We start from the raw sequence: 13,883 nt of genomic DNA on the forward strand, positions 1-13,883 counted from the left end.
AGGCCAAGAGGGCCCCCGCGACCGCGATGGAGCAGGCGCTGCAGCAGCTGTGGTCGGAGCTCCTCAGTCTCCCCGTAGAGGACATTGGCACGCAGGACCGATTCTTCCATCTCGGAGGAAACTCGGTTGCGGCCATGCAGCTGGTTGCCAGCGCGCGCCAGCAGGCGATCCGACTCACCGTCTCGGACATCTTTCATCTGCCCCAGCTCGCGCACATGGCCGAGGCCGCACAGTGGGTGGACCAGGAAGATGACAGCAGCGGCCTCGCACCGTTCGAATTGCTGCCGGAAGAAGCCTCCGCCCTCCTAGAAGAGGCTGCCACTCACGCCTCAACGAGTGTGGACCAGCTCGAGGACGTGTACCCTTGCACCCCCATGCAGGAAGGGCTGATGGCGCTCTCCGAGAAGCAGTCGGGGGCGTACATCAACCAGAACGTGTTTACCCTGCCGCAAAACATCGACATGGACCGATACAAGGCAAGCTGGCAGTCGGTTGTCAATTCGCATCCCATTCTGCGCACCCGGATTGTCTTTTTACCCCAGGTTGGGACCTGCCAGGCTGTGCTGCGACCGGCGCCCATCGACTGGCGCACGGGCCCCAGTCTCGACCAGTTCCTCGTCGGCGACAAGGAGCAGGAAACGGGCTTCGGACGCAGCCTGGTCCGATTTGCGATTGTCGACGGGCATTTTGTTTGGACAATTCACCATGCTCTCTACGATGGATGGACTGTTGCGTTGTTGGTGGGAGAAGTTGAGAATATATATCGCAAGAGCACGGCTGTTCGATCGACCCCAACCCCTTACTCGCACTTCATTCGCTACCTCAACAATGTCGATATTGCCGCCGAGGACCATTATTGGAAGACACAGCTGGCCGGGGCGACAGTGTCGAGCTTCCCCCGCCAACAACATCACGCTCGATCCGAGTTCAAGGGACCTCGAAGCTCCGCGTGCAGATCCCCTCCACGCCTGGGTTTGGACTCACCGAAACGACCCTCATCCGAGCTGCATGGGCCGTTGTGTCGGCGGCGTATAGCGGCGCCGAGAGTCGAGCCTTTGGCGTGACGCTCAGTGGACGCAATGCCCCGGTTGTTGACATCGACCGAATGTGCGGGCCTACCATCACCACCGTGCCCTTGCACGTCCGCCTTGATCGTGATATTCTGGTCATCGAATTCCTACAACGGCTGCAGCAACAGGCCGCCGACATGATCGCGTACGAGCACACTGGGCTGCAGCGAATCCGGCAGCTGAGTGCCGAGGCCCAGGCCGCCTGTGATTTCCAGGATCTGCTCGTCATTCACGCTGGTGGAGAAGAGGAGATCCCTGAATCGACCATTGGACTGCAACGCAAAGAGCTGGCAGGTCCGGACCAGGCCGGGGATACTGGATTCCACACGTACAGTTTGGTCTTGGAATGCGTTGCCCACAGGGGCCATGTCGACGTGACCGCGGACTACGACGAGACGACTCTGCCTCCAGCGCAGATGATCCATGTCCTGCATCAGTTCGAGCATGTCCTGCAGCAGCTGCACAACGTGCAACAGAACGACACATGCACGCTTTCCGAGATCAGCCTCATCAGCACGTATGATCTCCAGCAGATCGAGACCTGGAATGCAGGCAGCCTCGCCCCGCGGGAGGCCCTGGTCCACCACCTCTTTGAGCGTCAATCCCAGGCTTCTCCCGACGCACCTGCCATTTGCGCGTGGGACGGGGACTGCACTTACGCAGAGCTAGATGCCTTAGCCACGCAGCTCGCTCTGCAGCTGGTAGGCAAGGGAATCGGTGCTGAGGCCATTGTGCCTGTGTGCTTTGACAAGTCGATGTGGGCGATTGTCGGCATGCTGGCGATCCTCAAGGCCGGCGGTGCCTGCGTGGCCCTCGACCCTTCGCACCCTCTGAGCCGCAGAGAGACCATTATCCACGACACCGGGGCACGCATTGTCCTCGCCGGGTCGGAGAGCATTGCACAAGAAATGCGCCCGCTCGTCGAAGAGTGCATTGTAATCGATCGGGAAGCGTGCAGCAAGCAGCCTTCCTTCACCGGGTCGATGTTGACTACCCTCCAACGCATGAAGCCGGCATCGCCAGAAAATGCAGCCTTCCTGATCTATACGTCTGGAAGCACGGGCACACCAAAGGGCGTTGTCCTCGAACATTCGAATGTGGCGTCTAGCATGGCCGCCCACGGCCCTGCGCTCGGCTTTCAACCCGGTGTGCGCGTTCTTCAATTCGCCTCGTACACCTTCGATATCAGCATCCAAGACATCTTCACGACGTTGACCAACGGTGGGTGCGTGTGCGTGGTCGGTGAGGACCAGCGCTTCAACGACCTCGCCGGTGCAGTCAACCAGATGGGTGTGACGTCCGCCTGCCTGACCCCGACAGTAGCACAGCTGCTGAATCCACGAAACGTGCCGACGCTGAAATCGCTAACTCTCGCCGGAGAGGCCGTCACCGAGAAGGTTCGCCGGATCTGGAGCTCCACCGAAGCTGCCCTGGATCGCTTCAGCAACTGCTATGGCCCAGCCGAGAGCACGATCTACTGCTCGTGGAACGGACAAGTTGACAATCCAGAGCGGCGCCCGTCCAACATCGGCAAAGGATTATCTAGTCGTCTCTGGATCGTCGAGCCTGACAACGTCCACAAACTGGCTGCCGTTGGCTGTGTGGGAGAGCTGGTCATTGAGGGCCCTCTCCTTGCTCGCGGCTACCTAAACGACCCTGCAAAGACCGCTGAGCGCTTCACCCTCGACCCCGACTGGGCCTCGAGCAGAGAACCAGGCGCAATGGCGAGACGCATGTACAAGACCGGCGATCTCGTTCGATACAATCCGGCCGACGGGACAATCGACTATCTCGGTCGCAACGACAGCCAGGTCAAGGTCAACGGGCAGCGAGTCGAAATGGGCGAGATCGAGCATCACCTCCTCTCCGGGGACGAGGTGCAGGATGGCGCCGTCTTGCTGCCCACTGCTGGGGTCGCCAAGGGTCGTCTGGTCGCGATTGTCTCCCTCAGAGCCGCCACTGCGATGGCGGATGTGACCGATTTGAGCCTCTCTCCGCTGCCCCATAGTGACAGCCGCCTGATCCAGCAACAGCTCGGGCTTGTTCGTTCAACGATTGCAGATGCCCTCCCCGGGTATATGGTGCCCTCCGCGTGGCTGGTGGTGCAGCGCCTGCCTCTGAACCGCTCCGGCAAGTACGATCGCCCTCGCCTGATGCAGTGGCTGGCCGAGATGGAAGGCCAGACCTTTGAAGCCGCCGTGAGCGTAGCCGAGGAGGAGATTGACCACGTGGTGCCTCGCACCCTGGTCGAGGAGCAACTGCAGACGAGCGTGTCGGAGATACTGAACAAGCCCACAGACCTCATCGCCATCAATAAGCCGTTCGTTGCCCTGGGAGGAGACTCTATCACCGCGATGCAACTCACCGCACACCTGCGCAGTCAAGGGTGGATGGTCTCCGTCAAGCAGATCCTGCAAGCGCGCTCAATGACGGATCTGGGTCACAGCATTCGTCCTGCTAGGGAGCTGTCCATCGCCCACGTGAGCCAGGCGGACGCCATCAACACCCCCTTCAGTCTGTCGCCCATGCAGCAGTTTTACTTTGAGCTCTCGCGCGGTCAGCCCACGCACTTCAACCAGAGCTTCCTTCTACGCCTCCGGGAGCCCCTTGCGAGCGGCCATATCGAGGATGCCGTGCGCAGGGTGGTCAAGATGCATTCGATGCTCCGCGCCCGATTCCAATCGGCCACAGACGTGGTGGGTGGGTGGCACCAGCTCGTGACAGCCCAACCCCACGCATATACTCACTACAGGGCACAGACAAGGGAAGAAATGAACCAGATCATCACTCGGACACAGACGAGTATCGATATCCGCCAGGGGCCAGTCTTCGCGGTCAATGGATTCGAGTTCGAGGGCGCACAGGTGCTGTTCATGGTCGCGCACCATCTGGTCATCGATCTCGTCTCCTGGCGCATTATTCTGCAAGACCTGGAGGCTCTTCTTGCTCACCGTGAACCGCCTTCAGCCTTGTCCCCCAGCCTCTCCTTCCAGCCGTGGCTCCGTGCACAAGAGGCCTATGCCCGTCGCTCATTGACGCACCCCGAGAAGGTCCTGCCGCGTGCGATTGCGGTGTCAGACGTCGCCTTCTGGGGTCTTGAAGAGGGGGCGAACTTGCATGCGACTGCCACACACCGGCACTTCACGCTGAACAAGGCTGCCAGCGCCGCTTTGCTGGAACCTGCTGTCCACAGGGCCTTGCGCACTGACACGAGCGATGTTCTGCTCGCCTCGCTCCTGCTATCCTTCCACAAGGTCTTTGGCAGTCTGCGCGAGATGCCTGCCGTGTTCAGTGAGAGTCACGGGCGTGAACCCTGGGACGACTCGATCGACCTTTCGACCACCGTCGGCTGGTTCACCACCCTGATGCCGCTGTACGTGGCGGCCAGCGAGATGACCAGCCCAGTCGACCTGGTCCGCCTTGTCAAGGATCGCCGCCGATCGACTCCGGCCAACGGCTGGGAATACTTCACTGCCCGGTCCTTGACGCCGGAGGGACAGGCCGCCTTTGCCGGGCACAGCCAGATGGAGCTGCTGTTCAACTTCCAGGGCCAGTACCAGCAGTTGGAAAGCGCCGAGAGCCTACTTCAACCCGAGGCCCGCGATGGACTCGATATCGCCGATATTGGCCCTGCGACCCCCCGCATGGCCGTCATTGAAGTCTCCTCGATGGTTGTGCAGCAGCTGGTTGCCTTTGATTTCACATTCCCTGCCAACTGCCTGCACCAGGACACGATCGAGCAATGGACGGCCGAGTTTGCACGATCGACACAGGAAGTAAGCAGCCTTCTCCTTGCGACACTCCCTCGTCCCACCCGGAGCGACTTTCCTCTCCTGCCCCTGCCGTACGAGGGCCTCGATCGTCTCGCTCAGCAGCAGTCCCTTTTCAGGCAGCACGGCGACGACTCAGTCAATGCTATCGAGGACATTTATCCTTGCTCGCCCGTCCAGCAAGGTCTGCTTCTGGCGCAGCGCCTCACACCGGGTGCGTATGAAGTAAGATTCACCTTTGAAGTCGCACCCCAAATATCAGGAGCCCCAGTCGATGTCGAGCAGCTGTTCGCCGCCTGGCAACACGTGGTCGACCGTCACGCTGCACTGCGAACCTTCTTTATCGACGGGGTGTCCGAAGGCAACATGTTTGACCAGGTCGTCCTGCGTCAAGTGCAAGCGCCCACCACGCTCCTCCACTGCGTCGACCGTCCTGACATGCTGAGGAGGCTCGCAGCGCTACCGACCACTGCCAAAGACCCGGCCAGTCCAGCACACCGTCTGATCGTCTTCAAGGGAATGGACGGCGAGGTCTACTGCAGTTTCGAGATCAATCATGCGCTCATCGACGCTGTATCCATGGGTCTTATCTTGCGTGACGTGAGCCACGCCTATGCTCGCCAGCTGCCCCGTGCACGCGGCCCACTGTACAGCAGCTACATTGGCTATCTCCAATCTGCGGGTGCAGACACCGCGATCGAGCACTGGACCACCCACCTCAAGGGCATCGAGCCATGCCATTTCCCTCTGTCCCACGAGCACTCCGAGGGCCGTGAGCTACGGCGAGCGGATATCCAGGTGCAGGTGTCTGGCTCGCAGATGCAGCAGATCTCGCAGGCAACTGCAGTGACCGTCGCCAGCGTGCTCAAGACAGCCTGGGGGCTGGTCCTGCGGGCGTTTGTGCGCCAGGACGACATTTGCTTCGGCTCGCTGGCATCTGGGCGAGATGTGGCGCTGCAGGACATCAACGAAACTGTCGGCCCTTTCATCAACATGCTCGTTGCCCGGATGGTTGTCGATCCGGCCATGAGCATCGCCGGCCTTTTGCGCCAGGTCCACGCGGACCACCTTCGTGCCATGGAGTACCAGCACTGCTCGCTGGCCGACATCCAGCACCGGCTGAATCTCGGAGGCCGGGCCTTGTTCAACACTATGATGTCCATCCAGCGCAGCTCAGCGCAGAGCGTTGCCGATATGGCTCTTCACTTTGAGGCTCTGAGCTCGCATGATCCCACCGAGGTGAGCTATAGCATTTCTTCTTGTCTCTCCTTTATCTCCACTTTGAGCTTCATTTTGCTGACTCTATATAGTACGACATTACATTACACAGTGAAGTGACGGATGAAGGCCGTGTCAAGGCTCATATCAACTACTGGTCGTCGTCTATCTCCGATTGGCAGGCCAGCCAGATCGCGCACACATTCGACGCCGTCCTGCAGAGCATGGCCTGCAACGTTGAGCACTCCGTGGGCGACATCAATCTATTCAACAAACCGCAATGGACACAGTTGGCTGACTGGGGATACAATCGTGCACTGCCATCCGTGACTGACAGCTGCGTTCATGAACTATTCTCGAACCAGGCGCGGGCCACCCCCAATGCACCTGCCATCTGCGCCTGGGATGGCCAGCTCTCCTACAAGGATGTCGACGAACTCACCGATCGTCTCGCCGCCACACTCGCCAGGCGGGGTGTTGAAAGGGGATCCCTTGTGCCACTCTGCTTTGAAAAGAGCATGTGGACTCCGATAGCAATGCTGGCAGTCCTGAAAGCCGGTGGCACATGTGTTTCCATGGATCCCTCCCACCCTGCCAGTCGCCACGCCCTGCTCATCGCGGCCACCGGGGCCAAGCTGGTCCTGACCTCGGAGGCGCAATTGGCACCAAACTCTGTCGGTGCGGTGAATGCAGTCAGTATTGGCCCTAAGGCCGTTGCAGGGCCGAGTCCTCGGACAAACCAGCCTTGGCCTGGCCAGCGTTCAGCCCCTGAAACCCCAGCATTTGTGGTGTACACCTCTGGAAGTACAGGCACGCCCAAGGGAGTCGTGCTGCCACACCGAACTGTTTGCACCAGCATGAAAGCCCATGGCACTGCGTTGCAGATCGGCCCAGGCTCCCGCGTGCTGCAATTCGCTTCGCATGTGTTTGATATCAGCCTTCAAGACATGTTCTCCACGCTGACGAGAGGAGCCTGCGTGTGCATTCCATCCGACCACGACCGCCTGAATGACCTGGCCGGGGCGATCAATACCCTCAACGTCAACTGGGCGTGTATCACCCCGACAGTGGCTGGGATTCTCGACCCAGAGACTGTTCCTACCTTGACCAACCTCACGCTGGCGGGCGAGGCTGTGACCCAGCAGGTCGTTGACCGATGGGCTGGCTCGCCACATCTCCAGAGCTTCAACAACTGCTACGGGCCCGCGGAATGCACCATCTACTGTTCCTGGAATGGCTCAGTAGGCCGACCAGGAATGAGTCCAGCAAACATTGGGCGCGGCCTCGCAAGCAAACTATGGCTCGTCGACGAGGCCAACCACAACCAACTCGCGCCTCTTGGAGCTGTCGGCGAACTGGTCGTGGAAGGGCCTCTTGTGGCGCAAGGCTATCTCCACGTCGACAGCGACGCCTTCATCATGGATCCCGCCTGGGCCTCGACGGGCGATCGTCGCATGTACAAGACCGGAGACCTGGCCCGATTCAACTCTGACGGAACCCTCGATTATCTCGGGCGCAAGGATGCGCAGGTCAAGCTGCACGGCCAGCGCCTTGAACTGGGCGAGATCGAACATCATATTGCCCGGGCCAGCTCCGTGCAGAGCGCAATGGTCCTACTGGCCCGTCAAGGACCGTGCCGTGGCAGGCTTGTTGCGGTCGTGTGTCTCGAGCACTACGCCTCTCCCACTGCCGGGGACGAGGCTGTCCAGCTTGTTGGGCAGGTCCACCGCGAAGGGGTCTGCGCGCAGATCACGGCGCTGCGTGACACCCTCGCCGCCGTGCTCCCTTCGTACATGGTGCCCTCGTTGTGGATTCCGGCACCGCAGCTGCGCGTCAACAGTTCGCTCAAGATTGACCGCGCATCGATTGCTCGTTGGGTCGACGCCATTGATGACGATATCCTGTCATCCATCACCAGACTCACAGAGCCCGACGAGCCCACGGAGATTCTCCCCGCGCAGAGCATCAGCCAAGTCATGCGCGATGTGATTGCCCGCGTCCTCAACCTCGAGCCCAAGGAGGTCAACTTCAATCGGTCCTTCATCTCTCTCGGTGGCGATTCGATCAGCGCCATGCAGACCGTGAGCGAGGCCCGCGACCACGGGTTGCAGGTGCGCGTGCACGATATCCTCAAGAGCCGAAGCCTCACGCAGTTGCTCGAAAGGGTGCAGGTCGAAGAGACCGCGGATGTGGGCGCGGCACTGCTGGACGATCCGGTCGATGTCCCCTTTGCTCTGTCACCAGTTCAACAGCTCTACTTTGAGGTTTCATCGCAGCAGCCGACGCGGTTCCACCAGAGCTTCACCCTACGTTTGTCGTCGGCGATCAGCCCTGAGCTTGTCCCTGTCGCATTAGAGGAGCTCGTTGCCCGTCATACGATGCTCCGTGCGCGTTTCCGTCAGAAGGGCAATGCCTGGACACAGTCTGTGACTTCGCTGACGCCTGCATCGTTCTATATGGAGCGCTACACCGTCAGTCTGCGCGCAGATATTGCTCCTAAGATGGCCGCCGCCCAACAGGCCATTGACATCGTCAGCGGACCAGTCTTTGCGGCTGTCCTGCTTGCCAGCCCTGAGGCAAACCTCCTCTTTATGACGGCCCACCATCTGGTCATGGACATGGTCTCGTGGCGAGTCATTATCCAGGAGCTCGAAGCACGATTGCAGAGCTCTGGCACTGCTCCACCTACGCTGGGCGACCCCCTGACCCCGTACCAAGCCTGGAGCCGCATACAAAGCGATCGTGCCCTGGCCATTGAGCCCCGGAAAGCCCTGCCCTTCCGAGTGCCCCCGACGCAGCCCCGATTCTGGGGCTTACAGGCCACTGCCAATATCTACGCTGACGTTGCCCAGCGTACCTTTTCCTTGGACGAGAGTACGACCAGCCACCTCCTGGGCGACTGCAACAGTCTCTTCAAAACGGATCCAGTCGACCTGTTTATCGCCGCGGTACTGCACTCCTTTGGCCAGACCTTCCCAGAGCGACCGCTGCCGGCTGTCTTCAATGAAGGACATGGGCGCGAGCCGTGGGACGAGGCATTGGATTTGTCTCGCACCGTAGGTTGGTTCACCACCATGCTCCCCCTCCTCGTCTCCGACGCCCTGTCTGGGGTGGGCAGCATCGCTGCCCAGGTCAGCAAACTGCGGTCGCAACTGGCCAACGGTCGTGACTATTTCGCCTCGCGCTTCCTTAGTCCTGTTGGACGGCAATCGTTCCGCAGCCACACTCCGATCGAAGTCCTGTTCAACTACCTGGGCCAGTACCAGCAGCTTGAGCGAGCCGAGGGTGCCTTCCAGCTGGAGAGCACTGCTGACCTGGACCAGTCGCTCACGTCCGACATTGAGCCCCAGACCCCGCGTCTGGCCCTTTTTGACATTAATGTGCTAGTAATGCAGGGCCAGGCGCGTGTTACGCTGGCATACAACAAGAAGATGAAGCACCTCGATCGCATCGAGAAGTGGGCGTCGACGCTGGAGGCTACCCTGACCGAGATTGCGGTGCAATTCCCCGCAATGGACCTGCAGCGCGTCCTGACCAGCTTCCCCCTGCTGCCGACACTGACGGCCGACGAGCTGAAGGGGCTGCGTGAAGAACTCCAATCCCTTGGCTTTGACCTAGATCAGGTGGAGGATATATACCCGTGCTCGCCCGTCCAGCAAGGTCTGCTCCTGAGTCAACAAAAAGCAACCGGTGTGTATGAGATCGCCTTCAGGTTTGCTGTTCGCGCAAAGGGTGGTCTTTCTAAGTTGGTAGATCCAACGAAGCTCGAGCATGCATGGCATCAGGTTGTCGCCCGCCATGCTGCTCTCCGGACCATCTTCCTGGAACGCGGCCATTTGGACGAGGGAGGCTTGCACACGCAGGTTGTGCTGCGCGAGACCGATCTTCCAGTGGCGCAGCTGTCGTGTCCCGATGGCGAGGAGGTCGCAACCCTCGCCGCGGCCATGGATGAAGAGCCCGTCGTGTCTAAGCACCTGCCTCGTTTCACCCTCTGCCAGAACTCCGGGGGAGGCGTGTTCTGCCAGCTCGAGGCAAACCACGCCCTCATTGATGCAGCATCGATCTCGCTGATTGTACGTGACCTGAGCCTGGCCTACCAGGGCGCGCTTCCCGATGAGCCAGGCCCGCTCTACAGCAGCTACATTGAGTATCTCCAGTCCGTCCACCAAGAGGCTGCTCTGGAATTTTGGCAGACCAGCCTTGCAGACGTGGAGCCGTGCCTCTTCCCGGCTCTTGACAAGTATGACGAGGGTTTCCACGCCGACCCTGACGAGCTGCGCTCCACCAAGGCCGATTTCAGCTCGCTCGCCGGCCATCTACACGCCTTCTGCCGCGAGAACGGGGTCACCCTATCGAGCGTCTTCCAGATGGTCTGGGCGATCGTCCTCCGAAGCTATACCGCCTCGGACGACGTGTGCTTTGGGTTCCTGGCTGCTGGACGAGACATTCCCGTGCCTGGCATCGCCGAGTGCATTGGGCCGTTTATCAATATCCTCGTGTCTCGCTTGACCACCACCCCGGGAGACTCCCTGCTCGACCTCGCACTGCGCATGCAGGACTTTTACACCAGCAGCCTGGTCCACCAGCACTGTTCGCTGGCCGAGATCCAGCACAGCCTGCCCTTGCAGCACGGCTCGCTGTTCAATACCCTGATGTCGATTCAGCGTGGCTCGGCCTGGTCGGCGTCTGCTCAGGTACAGACCCAGGCCCAGGAGCCCGCGATCGCCTTCGACAGCACCAACTCGCACGACCCCACCGACTACAACATTGTCGCCAACGTGGTGCTCTCGGAGAGTGAGATCTCGGTCTCGCTCAGCCACTGGAGGTCCAAGCTGTCGGACTGGCAGGCGGCGAATATCCTGGGCACCACCAAGGCCGCGATCCTCAGTCTGCTCAAATCGCCCACGACCCCCCCTTGGTCAGGTTTCCCTCTTCAGCCAGCGGGACGAGCAGCTCACACGCAGCTGGCAACACGCACTGCCACAGCCAGTGCTCAAATCCATTCCAGAGCTCTTTGCACAGCAAGTTTCCGCCCAGCCTCGTGCACCGGCGGTTGATTCCTGGGACGGGCAATTGACTTATCAGGAACTGGATTCGCAATCCTCGCGACTCGCCCTCTTCTTGACCCACTCCGGTCATGTCGCGGCCGCGGACATGGTCCCCGTCTGCTTCGAAAAGTCACGGTGGACGATCGTGGCGATGCTGGCCGTCCTGAAGACGGGAGCCACCTGCGTCCCCATGGATCCTTCTCATCCAGACCACCGCCTGCAGTCCATTGCCACGCGGGTGCGCGCTGCAACGATTCTCACATCGCCCGCCAACCAGCGACGCTTCACCCAGTCAGCCCGCAAGACGATTGCGGTTGACCAGCAGCTTATGGATGGCATCCCAGGCAATGTGACTCTGACTCGACTGCCGACCATCTCCCCTTCAGCGCTCGCATTTGTCATGTTTACCTCTGGCAGCACAGGAGAGCCCAAGGGAATCCGCCTGCCGCACACCACCCTCGGGACCAGCATGCGGGCGCACGGAGCTGCACTACTTCTTGGGCCTGGCAAACGAGTCTTCCAGTTTTCTGGGTATGGATTCGACCTGAGCCTGCAGGAGATGTTCACCTCGCTTCTCTTCGGCGCCTGTGTCTGCGTTCCGTCCGAAGAGCAGCGCATCAATGATCTGCCCGCCACCATGGAGCGCCTGCGCGTCAACTGCGCCACTCTCACACCTACAGTCGTCTCCTTGTTCCGACCTGCGGATGTCCCATCCCTCCGGCACCTGGTTCTGGCCGGCGAGGCGCTCCGTCAGGAGACGGTAGATGTCTGGCGCCCAAAATCCAGCGGCCTGGCAAGCCTCAACAACTGCTATGGCCCTGCAGAGTGTACAATCTACTGCTCGTGGAACGGCAACGTCGGCCGCGAACCCACGCAACGACCAGCGAATGTCGGCATTCCGTGGGCCTGCCATCACTGGGTCATTGACCCGTCAAACCACGATGTCCTCGCTCCGGTCGGCTGCATTGGGGAGCTGCTGGTCGAAGGCCCGATTGTCTCAGAGGGCTACCTGGACGTGACGCAGAACAACCCGTTCATTCAAGATCCGGAATGGTCTCGGGCCCAGGATGGTGGCCTGGGCCGGCGCATGTACAAGACCGGCGACCTGGTGCGTTGGCACGAAGACGGGACCCTCGACTACCTGGGGCGCAAGGATACACAGGTCAAGGTGCATGGCCAACGCATTGAGCTGGCTGAAGTTGAGCAGGCCATCACGGCATCTACGCCTGAGCTCCGCTCCGCCACCGTCGACTTGGTTTCTGGCAGGCTGGCAGCCTTCTTCTGCTACGAGGAGGGTGAGCAACACGCCAATGGTACTTCTGCCACTGCTCAAGGGCCCCTGCTGCCCGTCACTTCCAGTCTTCGTGCGGTGCTATCGCGAATGGAAATGACCCTCAGCACGCTGCTCCCCATCTACATGGTCCCTGCTTTATATATTCCCATCCAGACACTCCCTGTCAATACATCGGGCAAGACGGACCGCCGACGTCTCAAGGAATGGACCACCCAGCTCTCCGAGGAAGAGCTTCAGCACTACGCCCTTGCCCAAGTCACCGACAAGGTTCCGCCGACAACAGTGATGGAGAGGAAGATCCAGCTCCTCTGGTCGATCCTCTTGAAGATGCCTATCGAATCAATTGGAAAGCTCGACAACTTCCTGCGGGTCGGTGGCGACTCGGTCAATGCCATGCAGCTCGTCGCAGAGGCTCGCAATGCACGGATTTCCCTGACGGTCGCCGACATCTTCAAGTCTCCGATCCTCCAGGATATGGCATTGGCAGCCAAATTACACGATCCAGATACCGAAGAGGGTGAGCCCGTGGAGCCCTTCGCTCTGATTCCATCAACAGAATCGGATTCTTTGATCCGACAAGTTGGAGCACAGTTGACTCTGCCTCTCGACGCCATTGCAGATATATACCCCTGCGCTCCAATGCAAGAAGGGTTGATCGCCCTCTCGGCCAAGCAGACCGATGCCTATCTCAACCAGACTGTATTCCAGCTCCCATCCACGATCGATATCGCAGCATTCAAGGCTGCGTGGGAACTTGTCTACCAACAGGCCGAGATCCTTCGCAGCCGGATTGTCTACATCGAGGGGCAAGGCAATCTGCAGGTCGTCTGCAAGGGCGAAATAGAATGGGAAACTACATCGAGCCTTGCAAGATACTCGACCGGACCGTGTGACTACGGGACCACTCTTACGCGGTATGCTATTATCCAGGAGGCCGGCAAGGACTACTTCGTCTGGACCGCCCATCACGCCGTGTACGATGGATGGACTACGGCTCTCGTCTTCAACATGTTGCAGCAAGCTCTCTCCGATGCAACAGTTACCCCCGTCCGCCCGTACCGCGAGTTCATAAGCTATATATCTCGAGTTCCTGTGGTTGAACAAGCAGCGTATTGGGCGACTCTGCTGGAAGGCTCGACGCCCAGCAGCTTCCCCCCGCCATCCGCGGAGAGGCCGGGCAACGCCGTGGGAGACAGATATCACACTCGGTGGACGTTTCTCTCGCCAACGACGATGGGATTACTCGCGCCAACACCCTCCGCGCCGCCTGGGGACTTGTCCTCGCCAAGTACTCCAGTTCACGAGAGGCAATCTTTGGAGTCACTCTGACCGGCCGGAACGCCCCAGTGCACCAAATCGATCAAGTCGCCGGACCAACCATCACCACGATTCCTGTTCGTGTGGCCTTTGACCCCTCCGAGTCGGTTCGCGACCTGCTCAGCCGCGTGCAGGAGCAGGCGATCCAATCCATTCCGTTCGAACA

The 13,883-nt window shown here is 60.2% G+C and overlaps 4 protein-coding genes across 4 annotated transcripts; all 4 read left to right on the forward strand.

Annotated features, from left to right (window-relative positions):
- Positions 1 to 26: 26 nt before the first annotated feature.
- On the forward strand, positions 27 to 1,064 carry N7533_011629 (uncharacterized protein; the record flags this gene model as incomplete). Its single annotated transcript, XM_057108279.1, has 1 exon — positions 27 to 1,064. The coding sequence occupies one exon, from the start codon at positions 27 to 29 to the stop codon at positions 1,062 to 1,064; it is 1,038 nt and encodes a 345-aa protein (XP_056955657.1).
- Positions 1,065 to 1,105: 41 nt separating this feature from the next.
- N7533_011630 (uncharacterized protein) lies at positions 1,106 to 6,178 on the forward strand (the record flags this gene model as incomplete). Its single annotated transcript, XM_057108280.1, has 1 exon — positions 1,106 to 6,178. The coding sequence occupies one exon, from the start codon at positions 1,106 to 1,108 to the stop codon at positions 6,176 to 6,178; it is 5,073 nt and encodes a 1,690-aa protein (XP_056955658.1).
- Positions 6,179 to 6,282: 104 nt separating this feature from the next.
- Positions 6,283 to 11,115, forward strand: N7533_011631 (non-ribosomal peptide synthetase; the record flags this gene model as incomplete). Its single annotated transcript, XM_057108281.1, has 1 exon — positions 6,283 to 11,115. One exon carries the CDS (start codon positions 6,283 to 6,285, stop codon positions 11,113 to 11,115), a length of 4,833 nt encoding a protein of 1,610 aa, XP_056955659.1.
- Positions 11,116 to 11,212: 97 nt separating this feature from the next.
- N7533_011632 (uncharacterized protein) lies at positions 11,213 to 13,729 on the forward strand (the record flags this gene model as incomplete). Its single annotated transcript, XM_057108282.1, has 1 exon — positions 11,213 to 13,729. The coding sequence occupies one exon, from the start codon at positions 11,213 to 11,215 to the stop codon at positions 13,727 to 13,729; it is 2,517 nt and encodes an 838-aa protein (XP_056955660.1).
- Positions 13,730 to 13,883: the final 154 nt, after the last annotated feature.

This window comes from Penicillium manginii (genome assembly GCF_028828005.1).
Source record: "Penicillium manginii strain IBT 31320 chromosome Unknown utg000008l:1.0-3226943.0:1.0-3228205.0, whole genome shotgun sequence".
In the NCBI taxonomy this organism is placed as follows: domain Eukaryota; kingdom Fungi; phylum Ascomycota; class Eurotiomycetes; order Eurotiales; family Aspergillaceae; genus Penicillium; species Penicillium manginii.